Raw genomic sequence first — 16004 nt, forward strand, 5'->3', positions numbered from 1 at the left:
TCCCCCAGTGCAATGGAATACGGGATCCATCGTCTCCGACTTCTGCCTGCCTTTCACCTGTCATGAGCATCCATTGCTACATGTGGAGAGGCTCGCAGGTGTGCTCTACACGCAGAAGGTTGTCCTCAGCAAGAAGATGAGTCCTTAAATGTACAATAGACTTCAAGGGACTTGGGTAGATGGATAAGGAGTTAGCACGTCTGGAAAGATTGGGTCCAACTGCCTTGCTTTTCTGCTAGGGAAATGTAACCTGCCAAATCAAGGCAGAAGAGAGTGGGTGGGTTTTTCTTCTTCTTTATTGTAGAAATGAAAATGAACAGCAGCCAGGTCACCTGAGCCAACTTCCCTGACTGGACCATTCCTCTCCCCACCCAACACACACACACCACGTCTGATTGTCAGACCTGGACAGTTGGTAGCGTGACTGTCCAAGGTGTCCCGAGGAGCTGTGTCTATTAAACGTGTCCATAAACAAAACAAGAAGCCTGCCAGAGGGGTGAGATTAAGAGGATGCATAAGCCCTATCGGCACATTTGCAAATGAGGTGGCGGTCCAGAGTCGTGGCTTTTCTGCCTTATGTGACTGAGGGCTTCCACTTTGTGTTCCCTGCTCTTGCTGTTTCATTTGTGTGTGTTACAGTAACATCTAGAAATTCCCACAGAGATCAGAGCCCCTTTGTGCTGCGCCCCGGACAAATACATAGACACAGTCTCTCCCTAAAGACCTTACAGACCGAATAGGCAAGGCAGACTGGGAGGCGGGGAGAACAGGCACAGAGTGGAAGAGATTTGCCTAGAGACACGGCAGGTCATCGGCGGAGCTAGGAATAGAATCCCAAACTCCTGAGTCCCAGTCCGGTGGCTTGTCTGTGAGATTGGGAATGGAGCTCGAACCAGGCACAAGAATTAAAAATCACTCGATTCCTTACGGTCCTGATTTATTTGTAAGACTTGGTCAGGTCATACAGTCTTGATTTAATTTTTCGGAGGAGCAAGTACCACTGATGTTCGATGTTCCTGGGAGTTCCCAGTGCAGGGCACCTCTAAAAATCAGGGTGCAGTTTTGTGGGCGGGGTGGGGGTGTTAGTAGGGAGGTTTAAGGTTTGTGATGCAACTTTTTTAAAGCTTTCGGTGGTACCATCTGCATCCAGCCGATGTAAGATCTTTCCAGGGGAGCCCAGTACCTGGCTATTCATTGTGCCAGGTATTGTCAAGAATCCTCTGTGTGACAGTGGAATGTGCCTATGAGAGAGAGAGAGAGAGGTGTCAGAGAATGGCAATAGTTCAAACACTTAAAAGTGCTGGTCTGCCAGCTCTGAAAGAGTTAAACTGTCTGTGTGTGTGTGTGTGTTCTCGTCCCAGCTAGCTGCTAGATGAAAAATTAATTTCCAAGCCTGATGCACTGAGCCTGCTGTGCTATTCTTTCCCAGTTAATTCTCCTAGATAAGTACTAGGATTATGTGCCATTTATAACAACCATAAGGAATTTACACTGTGAAATGAACCTTCAGTGTAACTGATGAAGGTTTTTAGACCTGGAACTTAAACAAGACTTTTGTTTGGAAAGCAGGCTGGTTTTATAGCCCCAAACTGAGTTAGCCAGGGCCAGTCCTGTATTGTTAGGGATGAGAAATTCCTTTTCTAGACTTGCTGCTGGTTTTTGCAGGATTTGGGGGAACTGTGCTGATTTAAACGCACACCAGAAGCAGCAGGTTGTGGCTAGTCAGCTAGGGGAAGAGAGAGAATGACGCTATAGGCTCACATAGGATGTGGGAGATCCAGATTCAAGTACCTGCTCCAATGACTAATTATTTATACACAGTAGAACAGGAGAGATTGAGAGAGACCTGCTGAAATGTAGGAGACCCAAGTTGAGATCTCTTCTCCATTGAATTGAACCTGGGTGTCTCTCATCCCAGAAGAGTACCCTAACCACTGGGCTAAAGGTGATCTGCCTGCTTCCCTCCCCCAGGGTTTTGTGAATCTAGTCCTCCCTGGTTTTTGCCAAGGTGCCTGAAATCCAAACAAAATGGGTTAGTCGAAATGAAAGGTTCAGACTCTTATTTTTTTAACTTTTGAGTTCGTCACAACTTTTTGGTTTTGGTTTGACCTGAAACAAAACTTATTTTCAGTTTTTTCAGAATTGCCAGCAAATGGAAACAGCCATTATTTGCCCAGCTGTACCTGTGAATTTCTATTCTTGGGGGCGCGGGAAGGGCAGGATATTAGCCCAAAAAAGCATGGGATGGTTAGTGCAGTCAATAGGCTGTTGACATCTGAGTGCTCCCAACAGTGTGCAGCCTTGATGAGCACTGCCTGTGTAGGTCTAGTCTTAGCTTACTCCTGGGAGTGGGGCTGGATGGTTCAGTTGCTTAGTAATGGGGTTACACTAAGGTGAAGGCCTGTCTGGGCCCACTAGTGATCAGAAGTGTTATCTGAGGGGGTTTGGGTGGCCAGTGTGAATAGGTTTGGTAGTGTCAGTCCATTTCCCAGCAGACACATGGTTACATCGTAGTTACCACTGCTGCAGTAAGGACCCTCTTGGGCAGCTTCAGCTAAGAGACCAAGGTTTAGTTGGGCAGGGATTAAACCACCCTTCCACTTCTAGCTGTGCTGCCTCCAGAACAGGTGAGAAGCCATCGCTAAGCCAGTGTGGGGGAAACGTGCAGTAAAACCTGTTCAGAAAATAAATGCGAGACTCCCTTCTCCAAACCTCTCCGTCCAAACGTTTCATCATCCCTAAACTGCCTTTTTACTACATTTTAAAACGGGGGAGTTGTGTTAAAGGGTTTTATTTGTGCTCAGAAAACATGCTCCCAATTAACTTACACTTTAAAGACGTGCTCCTTTGATATACTGCAGCTGTTACTTCTAGGAAGCTTCTGACAAAATGTTTGAAATAGATCAGAGATTCATTGTATGTCTAAAACAATTGAGCTGTTGAACCAGGGAGTGAATAAAGAAGACAGCCAATCCTTGTATCTCTTGCTGACATGAATAAGCACTTAACCTGATCACTGTGGAACTGAATTCCTACTTGTAGGGTTCTGTGAGTGCGTGTGCCCATAGCGCTGCTGCCAGCCTCTTCTGTGCCTTGTGTGCCCTGGCTTGTTTGAAATTGGACAAACAATGAGATGTGAATTGCAGAGCGGGATCCATGTGGGGAAGGGTAAAAAAAAGTGCAGATTTATACTGAAGTAAATCAGATTAGACCACCAGGCTTGGGAACGCCGTCACATGGATTGTCTTCTGCAAAATAGCCACCTCTGCTGAACAGGGGGGTTGCTTAACATTTTTGTGAAACTGGAAAACTGAGCATATCGCTGCGCCCCAGCTTTCTCCTACCTCTTTCCAGGAAATAACGAGGGATAGGCTGCCGCAGAAAGGAAATCTAGGACAGCTTTCTTGTTCCACTGAAGGAGAAGCTCCGCTTCCCTTTAGGAAGCTGTGTGTGTGCATGAGCGCATGTGTGAGCTTAGAAACAATAGCTTTGTCACGAACTCTGATCAGCTGACGTTTTGCAGCCCCCTAAGGGCCAGAAGCCAACTTATCTTCCACTCAGCTTTCGATTTGTCCCAGTAGCCGTCGTTAGCTGAGTTTTCACCTTCAGGCCTGCAGGTGCCGTTTGAAACAGGGGCGGCATGATGTGAAGTGCTGGCTAAACACAATGGCAAAACAACCATGCGACTGCTTGTCCGGCCTCTAAGCGTGCTGCAGCAGTGACCATTCACACCTGTCCATGGTCCGGTTTGTCTGCATTGCCCCCACTGGCTCCTTAAGCATCTTAATTGACCTGAAATGCTTCCAGTTCAGACATGGAACTGGACGGGAGGAAGGGCTCAAGGTCTTTTGGTAAATCTGCCTGGTTCTCTGCTGATCCCCAGGGTCAGGACAAACCGCCTGTGACCTCCCAGTGCCTCCCACCTTTTGCAAACAGTGCATCCTGCAGCAGTGATCGGGCCAGAGCATGACTCTTTCCCTTCTCACTTCCCTGTTCCCCCTCACCTCCATGTCTGTGGTTTGCATGCCAGCCAGCCCCCACTGCATTCCATTAGAGACCATTGGTCTAGGCTGAAAGCTTCTGCACACTACAAAGGCTCTCGGAGCAATTTACAGGTCCTGTGTTATTTAGTTCATAAAAAAAACAAAACAAAAGAGCAACAGCATGAGGAGGCTGTATGGGACTTTGCTTATTTCCTGGAGACTTTATTTTTAACGTTGGACGCTAACCTCTCGTAGTGGGTCGCTTTATTTTTTTAATTCTTGTCTCTCCCAGAATTTGATTTCTTTATGATCATGACCAGAAACTGTCTCCCATCAGTGATAACAGCTGGAGCTTGAGAACTGCTGGCAAAAGACCCTAGGGTCTGGTTGTCTTGCTGTTTCCCTGTTTCTCAAGAGAACTGGAGTTCTCCACTGATGCCTTTCACATCAACAATCTCCCCTGCCCCCTTTTTTTAAGACCCCGAAGCACTAATCCACGTTCTCTGCAGGAGCTGCCATTCATCATTTGGGACTCCTGGCGTCTGCAATTATATAGCCTCCTGGGAGAGGCTATTAGGGCAGCTTAGAACTGAGCTGCAGAACTCATGGAAATGAAGCTGAGCCTTCAGGAAAGGAGAGGAAAATAGAATCAGGTCAGGGACAAAAATACAGGAGGTTGAAATATTGTATTTTCAGGCCACGCCGCAGTCTGGGTATTGCAATCTGTAGGTCTCCTGAAATCAAAACTGCTTTCAGTGCTAGTTCAGCAGGAGGAAAGCAACTGCAGGACACTTCAAAGCAATTGTGAAATAGGTTAAAATTATAATAATTCCCCTCCCTGCGTTATTGCAATCTGCTCTAGACACATTTTCTTTCTTCTCCACAGGCCAGCAGCCCTCAAGATCTTCGTCTCTTCTATGAGAAAAACAAGATGCTGATGCCCAAGTAAGCATTCTTCCAGCATTACTATTTTTTCCCACTTGCTTACTCTGTCTGTATTTACACCTGTCCTCTTGTGCCATCAGCTCATCATGTTGGGGATATGGCTTAAATGTTTGGCCACCTGCCTCTACATTCCTTAACCAGCAGCAGTGTGGTCCAGAGAGTGTCAAGCTGCTGCTAGATTGCCCAAATTGGCGCTGTCTCCTCCACATTACACCCATTTCGCTGCTGCCTGCACCCTAGAACACGCTTGTTATGGAAGCTGCCCTGCTGAATAAAGGCCTTTTGCAAGCGATTTCCAAGGGCCTTGTTCCCTGTGTGCAAGTTGGCCTTCCCCTGTCAGGTACCACCTCCGGGGTTCAAGAGCAGCCATGGTTTCCCCCCTTGCAAGCTCTTCCCAAGACAGCGTCCAATACTGCAGGCTCTCCCAGCAGCTCCAGTCCTGTAACACTCACTGCATGTAGGTTACATACCCAGTTTCCCACGTGCCAGGAAAGCCACTTCCCCAGCCTGTAGCCCTTTCAGAGGGAAACACAGAGGTGAGTGAGTGCCCCTGGCATGTGGAAATTGTTGCGATTCCCAGGCTGTGTGTCAGGAGAACAGCGCTTTCTGTTGGTATGAACTCACTGCTGGAATAATGAAGTCGCTGACTCAGAGTGCTTTTTTTTTTTTTTTTTAAATGGGTGGGAGCTTTTATTTTGATGCTGTGCTCTTAAATGAGAGCCATGCTGTCTCCTCTAGAAACCTGCCTCAGTCTTTCCAGAAATGGACTTAAACCCACGCTCCAGATCCTCTGAACCTTGGGAAAAATTGGATCCCAACTTGGGAAGCTCAAACCCAGGATGACATTTAACTGAGGTGGGGGACAGAAGGAAAGTCACTGCACATAAACTGTCCTGTGGGACCTGACGTCATACCCCGAGCTGCTAGACGGAATTGGTGCAGAGGGTGTATAGTTTAATAGTGTGTATAACTTTGTAGGGCGTGAGTTTGTTGTGTCAGGGTGCGTATGGTTAGCTTACCTCTTAAAGCAGCCACAAAAGGTAGTGCATTGGGAAGTCAAGACATCAAAGCTTTATAAATCCAGAACGATGCACAACGTGCGTGAATTTCTTAGTTTCGCTTTCTTTTCTTGTGACGAAAATGATGTTTGTGATCAAAGTGTTGAACGTTGTGAGCCCTGACCCCTCCTTGTGCTCGGAGCCCAGGGGATCTTGGGAGTCAGAACAGCCTTATGGTGGGAGGAGCCCGTGGCAGAAAGTGAAGCAGATGCGCCCTCCTCGCTCACCCCTAAAAATAAATCCATGTTCCCCTATGAGTCTGTACATTTTTAATGTCTGGGAAATATAATCGCTTCCAGGAAAAGCCTTTTTCCATCAGTAGGGCCATTCTGCCCTGGCAGCATTGTGAATTGCTGAGCGCTCGGAAGGAGGCAGTCAGTGATTAAAAATGAAACCGGGTAATGATACAGTGAGAGACAGAGGTTGGCCATCCTTATTTATCAGCGCTGCATTTGAATTAACAAGGCCCTGCAAAAAACCAGACCCACAGCCTTCCTTGTGTTACCGTTTTTCTTCCAACTCATGGATTTTGAAGAGTGTCTTCATAATGTGTGCCACAGTCTGTGCTGTTTCTTGAGTAAACCTGGATAAAACAGCCTGCTCAGCCTGGCTAGTGAAACCCAAAACCACCCAAGAGCCCTCGCCCTCATCTGCCTGGGCAGTGCCAGGCTCTGGTTACATTCTCCTCGGGGCTAATCAGCCGGGCACACCTGTTCCCCACCCACTGGCATAGTCACCAGAGAAGAAATGTAGTTTGGTTGGAGAGGGGGGAGAAGGCTCATTAAACTCTCAGTAGAAATCTCTGTTCCTCACGAGCTGATATGACTGCGGATGGGTAAAATGCCACTCTGGGGCGGTAAGCTCGCACCAGGCGCAGCAAGCCAGATGGCCTCATTATTTTATTGTAATTTAGTACTGGTCAAAATAACTAACATTCATCACCTGGATTTGCACAGGGAGTTAACAAGCTCTGGGTGGGGTGTGGAGGAGGAATTGTTTTTATTGTTCATGTTAAATCGCTTGGTCTAGGCCTTGGGGAAACAATGCTGTAGGGTAGCCAAGCTTGTAACTTCTGAGAGGCAGGGCATAAGGCGGCAGAGGGGATAGCCACACGTGGAGCTGCGGGGGTGATTCCCCAGGGGAGGAGCCATGCCCACCCGGGCTCTGATCCAGCTAGCACACTGAGAACGGAGCGTAGCCGCAGCAGGGCAAGTGGGGCCGTGCCTAGCATCCTGAACAGGTATGTACTTGGGGCAGCAGCTAGCCCTTCGTGCCACTGCAGCTACGGTCTATTTTTAGCCCACTGCCTCTATCAGAGCTAGCGTGGGCATGTCTCCTCCAGCTCTCAGCTCAAAGTGAGCATGCATTCTGCCATCGGACCTTAGGCATTGCACTTAACCTGCCTGACGTTTTGACTGTAAAACTGCAAAAAAGCTGAACCTTGCTAGAAAAAGGCAGCTGTGTCTTAGAGGAGCTATTTCTGTTACCCATCACCTGTGTGCAATGGATAAATAAATTACCACCGCAGTACTCGGGGACTGCAGTCCATAAGCACTGGCGTATCGTCCAGGGCAACTCTCAAAGCTTTGGTTCTTGGGCTACTTCTATAGTGTGTTTCTAGGGGTACCACTTTCTGACAACTACCTTGAACACCACATCCTCTTGGCTGTGACCACGTGTAGCCTCCGTTTAATATTAGGGTCTCTCTATGCTGCAGTTGTGGGCTGTGATTGCGGCTCGTGTAGAGGTACCTGAGCTAGCTGAATATAGCTAGGTTGGGTCAAGGAGCTGTGAAGTCATGGCAGCATGGGCTTTTACTGCAGGCTTTGCAAGCCTACCCAGGATTCAGGGTAACTACTCGTGGGCTGTGCTGAAGCTCTCTCTGCTGCAGCTTTGCTGGTCCGGGACCTGTGCTGGCTACCTTAAAATTAGATCAGCTGTGCCTACATCTTTTGCAATCAGACCCCGGGATTGCAGCATAAACATATCCTTAGATGCATCCTCTCTGGGGGTCCAGATACCCTGCCCTGGGTAATGTTTTTTGTGCCTGGGAGAGATTGCAAAACACCTCCTTCTGCACAAACAAGGCTGGTGTGATGCTTGCAAAGACTGTTCTAGGAATTGCTGGGTCCGAATTCCTCTGTGAGAGAGGCCCAGGGCTTCGCAGAAAAAATAACTGACTAGTTTCAAAGCCTTCCTAAATAGATCTTGCCTAACGGCTTCTGTTTCACTCTTGCCTGAGCAGGACAGGGTTAATGCTCGCCAGCACTCTCCCCTCTGGCCCCAGCTGCTCTCCTTTCACTTTGTTTTCATTCATATTGACGCTGGGGAGGGGGAAGGTGGAACTAGTGCAGAATTGCCCGGCCGGGGTAAATAGGTATCTGCTCCCCCTGTCAAAGTTAAGCTTGTTGCCTGCCTGTCGTGGGGGGGTCGACCCTGCTCTGTGCGTTCCACGACAGCGGTTGGCTGTGGGCTCTGTGCAGTTACAATCCCTGTGCAGATGGCGCATGGCATTACCTTAGCTGACCCCCACGAGGGGGGAGGCTGTTCGACTGCAGGGATGGTGCTGTGCCCAGCCGTGATAAACAGTGCTAATGCTGACAGAGCCTGGATCTGGCTACATCTCATTTGGAGAGCTCTGCTCTCTCTGGGGGCAGGTCGCAGCCATTATTCCCCAGCGCTGGCCTTCCTAGTCGCCGAGGGAAATCAACAACGCTCTATCCACTCGCGCAAAAGCTGAATTACCTGTTCCCCTCCCTAATACATACAGTGATTCTGTGCTCCTCGCGGTGTGGCTGTGTATCAATAACTTGGCCCCAGGCCTCTAAGCTCAACCCCCACCACCTTGGGGGGTAGCAGGGGTTGATTGATTTGCTTCTGTGTGCTGTGACTGCCCTTAAAAAATGGACACAACACCCCCCCCCCCCCGGGCATTTGCCTTTATCCCACTTTTCTTTTTACTTACTGTGGGGAAATACTGCGTTAATTTTAACTCCTTGTGGGTGGCAAAGGCCCAGATTTTGGGGCACCCACTGTAAATATTATTGAACAGGTAATTTTTTTTAAGGGCGGATGCTGGTCTTATGTAAACATCTGTGTCTTTTTTTAACATAAAAATGTAATGAAATCAGTAGTAAATTGGTAATGCTGATCTCCAGGAACCATTGTGGGTTTTAATAGGAAGCGTCCATCGAATAAAGTGCTCCCTCTTGGTGAGCTGTTTCATTTACTCTGTGATATATGTTGTACATGAAATAGAAACCACTGAGAACCCAACCAGATCACTATAAAATCATTCTCAAAAGCAAGGCTCTGCAGATGCTCATGGAAGAGGTCTTTAAACCTAGAGTAGCCAGAGCTTTAACACTAGCAAAACAGGGGTTTGGGCGTGAGAGCCACTGGGACAAAAATGAAGTGGTTTTCTCATTCAGCTCCTCTGCAATGGACGGGCGTTCTGTTTCTAGCCCAGCAGGTGCGAGGTGATGTTTCTAGTTTGCATTAGCTCATATTTAAGAGCTGTTAAAGGTGTCTGTAAGTTTTAACTTTTGTTTTGAACTCTCTCAAAATCCTAGCATCCCCAGGGAGACATCCAGCCACCTGAGGCAGCTGCTACTGGGTCTTCTGCAGCGCAATCATAAGGACCGCATGGACTTTGGTAAGAGAGTCACCTGGATTGAGACAAAATGAATGCAAATGGTGTCTGTGGTGGCTTCACCTTTTTAGAATCGTTACACTCCAGATCTCTGTGCGTTTGTTGACGCTACATCATGCGGTGGATAGAATACCAGGCAGTTCCAGCTGCCCTAGGGTCAACATGATCCTTGGATTTTATTCCAACTGGATGTACGAACTGCAAAGTTCAGTGCTTACCTCAGTTGACTTTGAACTCTTGCATCAGATTTCCGTTCCCCTTATTGGTGCTGAATGCCACCTGCCTTCCCTCGTGGACACCCACACCCGGCAGTCTGACCTTCAGCTTTTGCAACCTGTTTTGTGTCTGCCAAAATGACATGACAGATGAACATCTGCCTGTGTCCTTGTCACAGTGTGTTACTCCCCCGCTAGTCTGCATGCACCTACTCACCTCCGGTTCCTCTCCTGTGCCCACTGCTACTCACACACCACACGCAATATGTATGATAGGTGATCCATTCTCCCCTCCACCCATGAAGCCAGCACAAGAAACCTCAACCTGTTTATCAGTTCCTTCCCTTGTCAGCAGGGTTTTCACAGAACTGTCCATCTTCCCTTCCCAGGGCTTGTATGGCCTTTCCAGCCCTCACCCTCAGAGTGTCGCCTGGCACTTCCTACTCCCTGCAGATATCTCACCCAGGTTTTGTGCCCGGCTGGCTTGGAGAGCCTGCAGGCTAGGTCCTTCATCACAGGTGCCACTTCCAGCCAATCCTCCTCCTGTGACCTGTGATGCTTATTCCGATCAGGGCTTCACACAGGGCTCCTCGATCCCATTTTTCAGGGGAAAACAAGGCACAGGTACCCAAAGTCCCTGAAAGGGGCCAGCTCCCCTTGTGACAGTTCTGTTTGATCTGTTTCCACCCAGAGCACAGCTGGCAGCTAAACCCTTTTCAACGGGGTAGAAGACAGAAGAAGAAAAACATACCTCAGAGAGGGGTTTGGGCATTATAGAATGCATTCGTACGCAGGGTGGGGAGCAAAGCTATGTTTTCATTGTCACGATGCCAGGAGCCAAATAGATCCATTTCATCTACCAGCCTCTTGGTTCTGGCCCTGTGCAAGCCTGTTTAAGGGGCGTCCCTGAAACTAATTTCCTGGAATAGAAGCCATGTTTCATCTTTGTGCTAAATATGAATGTAGTGTGATGCAAAGTGAATGGCTACCTATGCCTTTGCCTAGCTAGCGGCAGTTGCCCTCGGAATGAAGTGGAATGTGTGGCTAGCCACGTGGGTGCACCTGCTGTACGTGGCTGTGTTTCTGAAATGTTGTTGCTCTTTGTCTAGGCTTCAGATAGAAGTGCTTGATTTTAGAATTGGCCAAGTGGGTTTCCCTGGTGGACAGCATGCTGTCAGCCCTGGTTTGCTGTCTCGGTTGTTCTTGGAGTGGAGCTATTGGTGAAACCTTTTCTTGAATCCCCTGATATCTGGATAAAAGGTGTGAATGGATTAACCGGGACTGAATGTGATTACACCACCCTGGTTATAAAAGTTTGGATGTGGAGCAGGACGCATGGCTTAGAGGAAATGTGTGTTTTCAAAGGAGTGCTAACCAATATTACAGATAGACTGCTCAGAGCCTGTTCAATGGTTGCGTATGGGTCTTCTGTTGAGAGTGGAATTCACCTGGTGCAGTGGGTCTCAACTTTTTCCAGTGACCTCCATGTTACAAAAGAAATTAAGTGGGGGAATCTCCTTCCCATCTAGTGATGAGTTGAATGGCCATAGTTGCCTGCGCCCAGACTGCTTCATGATCCGCTGGGGGTAGTGACCTTCAGCTCTAGAAAGCATGTGTTAGTAGCGTCTAGTGCTGTGGAGACCTGGAGCAATATGCTTAGATTGCATTGGGAATAATAGCCATGACAGTTGCAACAGATTCTACTGGTTTATGGTTGCTGCCTGGTTATTACTGTGTGTGGGTTTTTTTCCCCTTAAGTGACACTCATATAAGATTCACCTCTTTCTGGGGTGGAGTTGCCTATAGTCTGTCCATAAGCCTCCACCAAGCCACTCCTTTATCAGCTGCTTTGCTGTGACTATAATTCACACATCTTGATGCTACTGGCCATGCCAGAATGCTGCCAATCAGTCAGGAGAGAGCCGGGCCATGATTTATTGAGAACAGTGTACGTCTCCGCACCCAGGTCTGATTCTTTGTTCCTCTCCTCGCTGGCCTAGGTCTTCCCTCCCACTGAGAGCGTTTGAGCTGCCTCCCTACCTGTGACAAAACTACCCGACCGTCTTCTCTTTCCAGGCTCTCCTCTCCAATGCCAAGCCTTGGACTCTTCTGTGGGTCTGGAGGCTGTTTTCTGTTGGACACACATGAACTGAATGGGTCCATTGGTGCCTCCCTTTGCCTCTCCGATTTTGGTATTTTAAAAAAAAAATCCCTGTTGCTTTCACAGCAAGTGGATACAAAAGTAGGTATTTTATAAGGGAAGGGCTTACATCGTCTAGTGCTCATAGAATTAGAATATATTTATATTCTGTGTATGGCCAGGATTAAGTGGTGAGGAGCTCTTCTGTGAGGACTGAGGTATATTGTTTCCCCTTTCTCCCTGGGGCGCTCAGTGAGGATCAGTTTGCTGATTTCTGTTAATCCCCCTCGAGGTGTGTGGATGGCCTTGTGAGCATATAGCCCCCCTGCGCCACAGAAGGTTCATGTAACAGCATTATGTGATAGTCTGAACGTCATTTAATTGGCAAGGAGAACAGCAGCTGGGAGGCTTAGAACCTGGTCTCCATGGTTTGGTGCCTCTCTTAATTCCACGATCATTTAAAGGAAAACCACACGAGTCCCAAGTTTGTACGTTTCCTGTTGTTAATTTGGCAGCTGTTTACATCGCCCTAACATTTATAAAATGCTGGATGTTGCAACAGGAAATCCTCGCTGGGAAAACAAGCTGAACCCCCTGTGTTTAGCCAGGTGATCCGTCGTGGGCGGTGACTCAACGCTGCTGAACCCTGAAAGCTAATAGTTGTTGACTCATAGAGGAGGGTGACAGTGTGGGGGCAGAAGAAGGTGAGAAATGGGCGAGTCTAGGAGGGAGGGTTGGAAGTGAGGGGTGGAAAAAGGTACAGAAAGTCTCTGCAGTGAGCTAGAACAGGAGCACTGTGGGGGATCAGAAGGGGTTCTACTGCCATCAGTCAAGAGAGCAGATGCCTGCAGCTGGCATATAGGAAAGCCCAGGGCTCTCTGCTTGTGACCTGAGTGCTGGATGGACAGCCTCGGAAAAGGAAGTTCCTGCCTATCGTGGTTAGATTTTCCAGGCCTTGGGGCCCCCGAGACTGTTTGATTGCAAGTCATGGAGGCCCCAGCTCCCTTCTGGACTGGTTATAATTTGGCGTGATAAGTGTATAGGCTCCTCTACTGTGTAGTGTAGAGGAGAAAAAGCTCCGAGTTGATTTGTTGCTCCTTGATGATGCGCCGATTACCCAGGGATCTCAAGTTATCTCCCTCTTAATTGTTGGGCTACATTAGGTTTTCTCCTGTGTACGGTTAGGTTTTCTTTTGTGTAACAGAAACCTCCTTCACTTATCCCCTAAATCCTGTCCACACTCATCCCAGTTTTCAGCATGTTCCCTGTTCTTCTCCATGGCCTCTTGCAATGGGAGTGATTCCCCATCCCTGGCTGGCATGGCATAGGAGTTCAGTGCAGGTGGGGAGACCATCTTGAACCTAGCATCTGGCGACCCTCCATCATTTTGGTACCCAGAATAACCCCTCCTGCCATTTCTAATGCAGTTAATAGGCTCTGAACATGTGCTCGGGTGCATGCCAGGGTTAAAGCTTGCAATGAAATTTGTCTTACTCTTTTCTCCTGTCTGCACATGACAGTAAGGTCCACTAGAACTGGCTGACTTCCTCCTCCAGTGCCATGGAGAAGGAGTTGCTCTGCGGTGACCTCTTGAGCCCCCAGAAGAATCAGGATAATTCTCCTTTTATTGTGCTTTGGCAAGGCGCATTTTCTCCCCCTTATCACCTGCAATCTCCCTTACTTCCTTTACAAAAGCATCCAATCCAGACATGTCTAATCGTGCCTTTACCCCTCTGATTCTCCAGGAAGCTGACTTAGCATAGGTGAGTGGGAGAAGATCATGCACTGTATTTTCACACCTTGCAACATGCACGCCCCTGTGACTTCCCAGGACACAACAGGCTTCCTTGAACTGGCCCTCCGTCCAGTCCCCAGCCTGTCTCCTTAGAACAATGCTAAGTATAATTGCAGCCTGTGGATAGTCTAACTGGGACAAGCAGACTGTAGATCATAGAATGGAAAAATACCAAATAACTTTCCCAGCTTTGTAAATTGTTTGGACGCATAGCATTTTACTTACACTGAACCGTTATTCCTCTATTTTCAGATGAGTTTTTCCATCACCCTTTCTTGGATGCAAGTGCCTCTATGAAAAAATGTAAGTGTTAATATTTTTATTAAAACTTTAACAAGCCAAGATTTACCTTCCCGTAATCACTAAGCCCCAAAAGAAAGAGCTGTCTTAGTCCTTTTGGTTATTTGAGCATTAACTTGGGCTTCACCACTGCGTTGAGTTCAAGCTCTCTGGATTTTGCATCTGAAATGTATTTGAATCTGCTGAATTATCTTCAAAAGCTGGATTTCCTTGATCTGTTTAAGGCCCTAAAGTGGAAATAAATCTAGCGTGTGTGTGTGTGTGTGTGGATGGCTTTCTTCTTGGAAATGACTGAGCTTACAAACGCTTATGGGTAAACAAGGTTATGCTGCTTATATCTCCCTCTCACCTGTGTGTATAAGACAATTAATAACAGTGGATGGTGGCCAGGATGTACACTAATAGTCTAATTGTGAAAATGCCCCAAGCCATGTATCCATTACCCATTTGTTGGGCTGCACTGAATAGCAGGTACTGGAGAGCAGTGCAGTCTTTTGGACCAAATCCAGGTTTTAGCTCCAGGTTCTTCCAAGTTCTCTTGCTGTAGAGGGGTTTATTTTGGATACTTGTGACTGAAGCCAGTTGAAAAATTGGAAAATGTTTTCCACTGGCAATTCCTCCCCCCTCTCTTTTTTTTTTTTTTTTAAATCAAAATGTTTTGAATCTGTTGCAATTTTCCAACCAGCTTTACTCATCACCTTTTAAATTAAAAGTGGAATTCAGTGTCCAACCCAGAATCACTATCACGGTACTGGGTAATTTTCCCCCCGACCAAGATGCTCCCCCCTCTTATCAGAGCTCTATAAAGAGTGCTCGACCATTGTTTTTACAGAGGACTCTCATTAGGCCTCTTCTTAAGCTCCTGTTTAAATATTGAAGCCAAGACTTTCAGCAGTGGCTGGCGATTTTGGGTGGCCGACCTTGAACTATCTCGAAGGGGCCTGATTTTCAGAGGGCGAGTGCGCGGTACTTTCTGAACGTCAGGCCCCTTTCACGCGTTTCAAGGCGGACTCCCAAAAAACGAGGTGTTGCTTGTCGCTCTTGACAGTCTTGCTCTGGGAACACGTGGCTCCGAGGCAGGAGTTCTGGTTTATCCCTGATACGCATTGTAAACACTCCCCCACCTTAACTGTGTGCTTAGGTGACCGTGCCACGGGCGGGAAAAGATTCTTCTGGTTTAGGGCCACTTACAAGCCAGCCCGGCCCCTTCCGCCAGCTGCACCATCGCCGTGTGGGGTGAGCCCTGCAAAGCGGGGCTGCCCCACAGGCGGGAAAGGACTCTGCTTGCTTAAGGAAACTCCCAAGCCAGCCGGGCCCCCAGCACAAGCCACGCCGCCACTGTCGGGGACAAGCCCTTCCAAGCCTGACCGCCCTGCAGACAAGGAAGGACTCTGCCTACCTAGAGAAGGTCCCAAGCCACGGCCCGCATCTCTCGCCATGCCACCACTCTGGGGGATGAGGCCCTCAGAGTCTGACCTTCCCACAGAAAGGCAACGATTCTTGCAACCCTGGCTTGCCCACCCACCGGCCCAACTCTCATGTCCAGCTGCCTTGTCGCCATGGAGGGCCAGCCCTGTACCGCAGGGAACCCCACGCAAGCAGGAAAGGACTCTCCTGACTTGCCCTCCATTTCCAGCGTCACCCACACCCTCAGAGTGCGGAAAGCAGGCGCACCACCGCAGGCAGGAGAGGGTTCTCCTGGCTCGGCCTTTGACTCCAACTGCACCTAGACTACTGGTGCGGGGCGCTGGCCCTGTACAACGGCCACCTCTGCGGGCAGGTAAGGACCTTCCTTATCTGAAGCTGCCCACCAGCCTGCCTGGTCCCCGCCACTAGACATATGTGTACAGCCTGGGACAGGGAAAGACTGATATTGCTTTAAACAAGGAGAGGGAAGACATTCCTGTCATCGTCCT

General features: G+C 48.4%; 1 protein-coding gene across 5 annotated transcripts in view; it reads left to right on the forward strand.

The window, feature by feature from the left end:
- The window catches only part of ULK1 (unc-51 like autophagy activating kinase 1), a 129141-nt gene that overhangs the window by 71909 nt on the left and 41228 nt on the right, over positions 1-16004 (forward strand). For all 5 annotated transcript variants that reach the window (XM_039505103.1, XM_039505105.1, XM_039505101.1 and 2 more), the window contains 3 exons: positions 4870-4928; positions 9559-9641; positions 14041-14091. In XM_039505103.1, coding sequence (XP_039361037.1) covers positions 4870-4928; positions 9559-9641; positions 14041-14091 — 193 coding nt within the window. The remainder of the gene's footprint in view (positions 1-4869; positions 4929-9558; positions 9642-14040; positions 14092-16004) is intronic.

This window comes from Mauremys reevesii, linkage group 18, assembly GCF_016161935.1.
Source record: "Mauremys reevesii isolate NIE-2019 linkage group 18, ASM1616193v1, whole genome shotgun sequence".
Lineage (NCBI taxonomy): Eukaryota > Metazoa > Chordata > Testudines > Geoemydidae > Mauremys > Mauremys reevesii.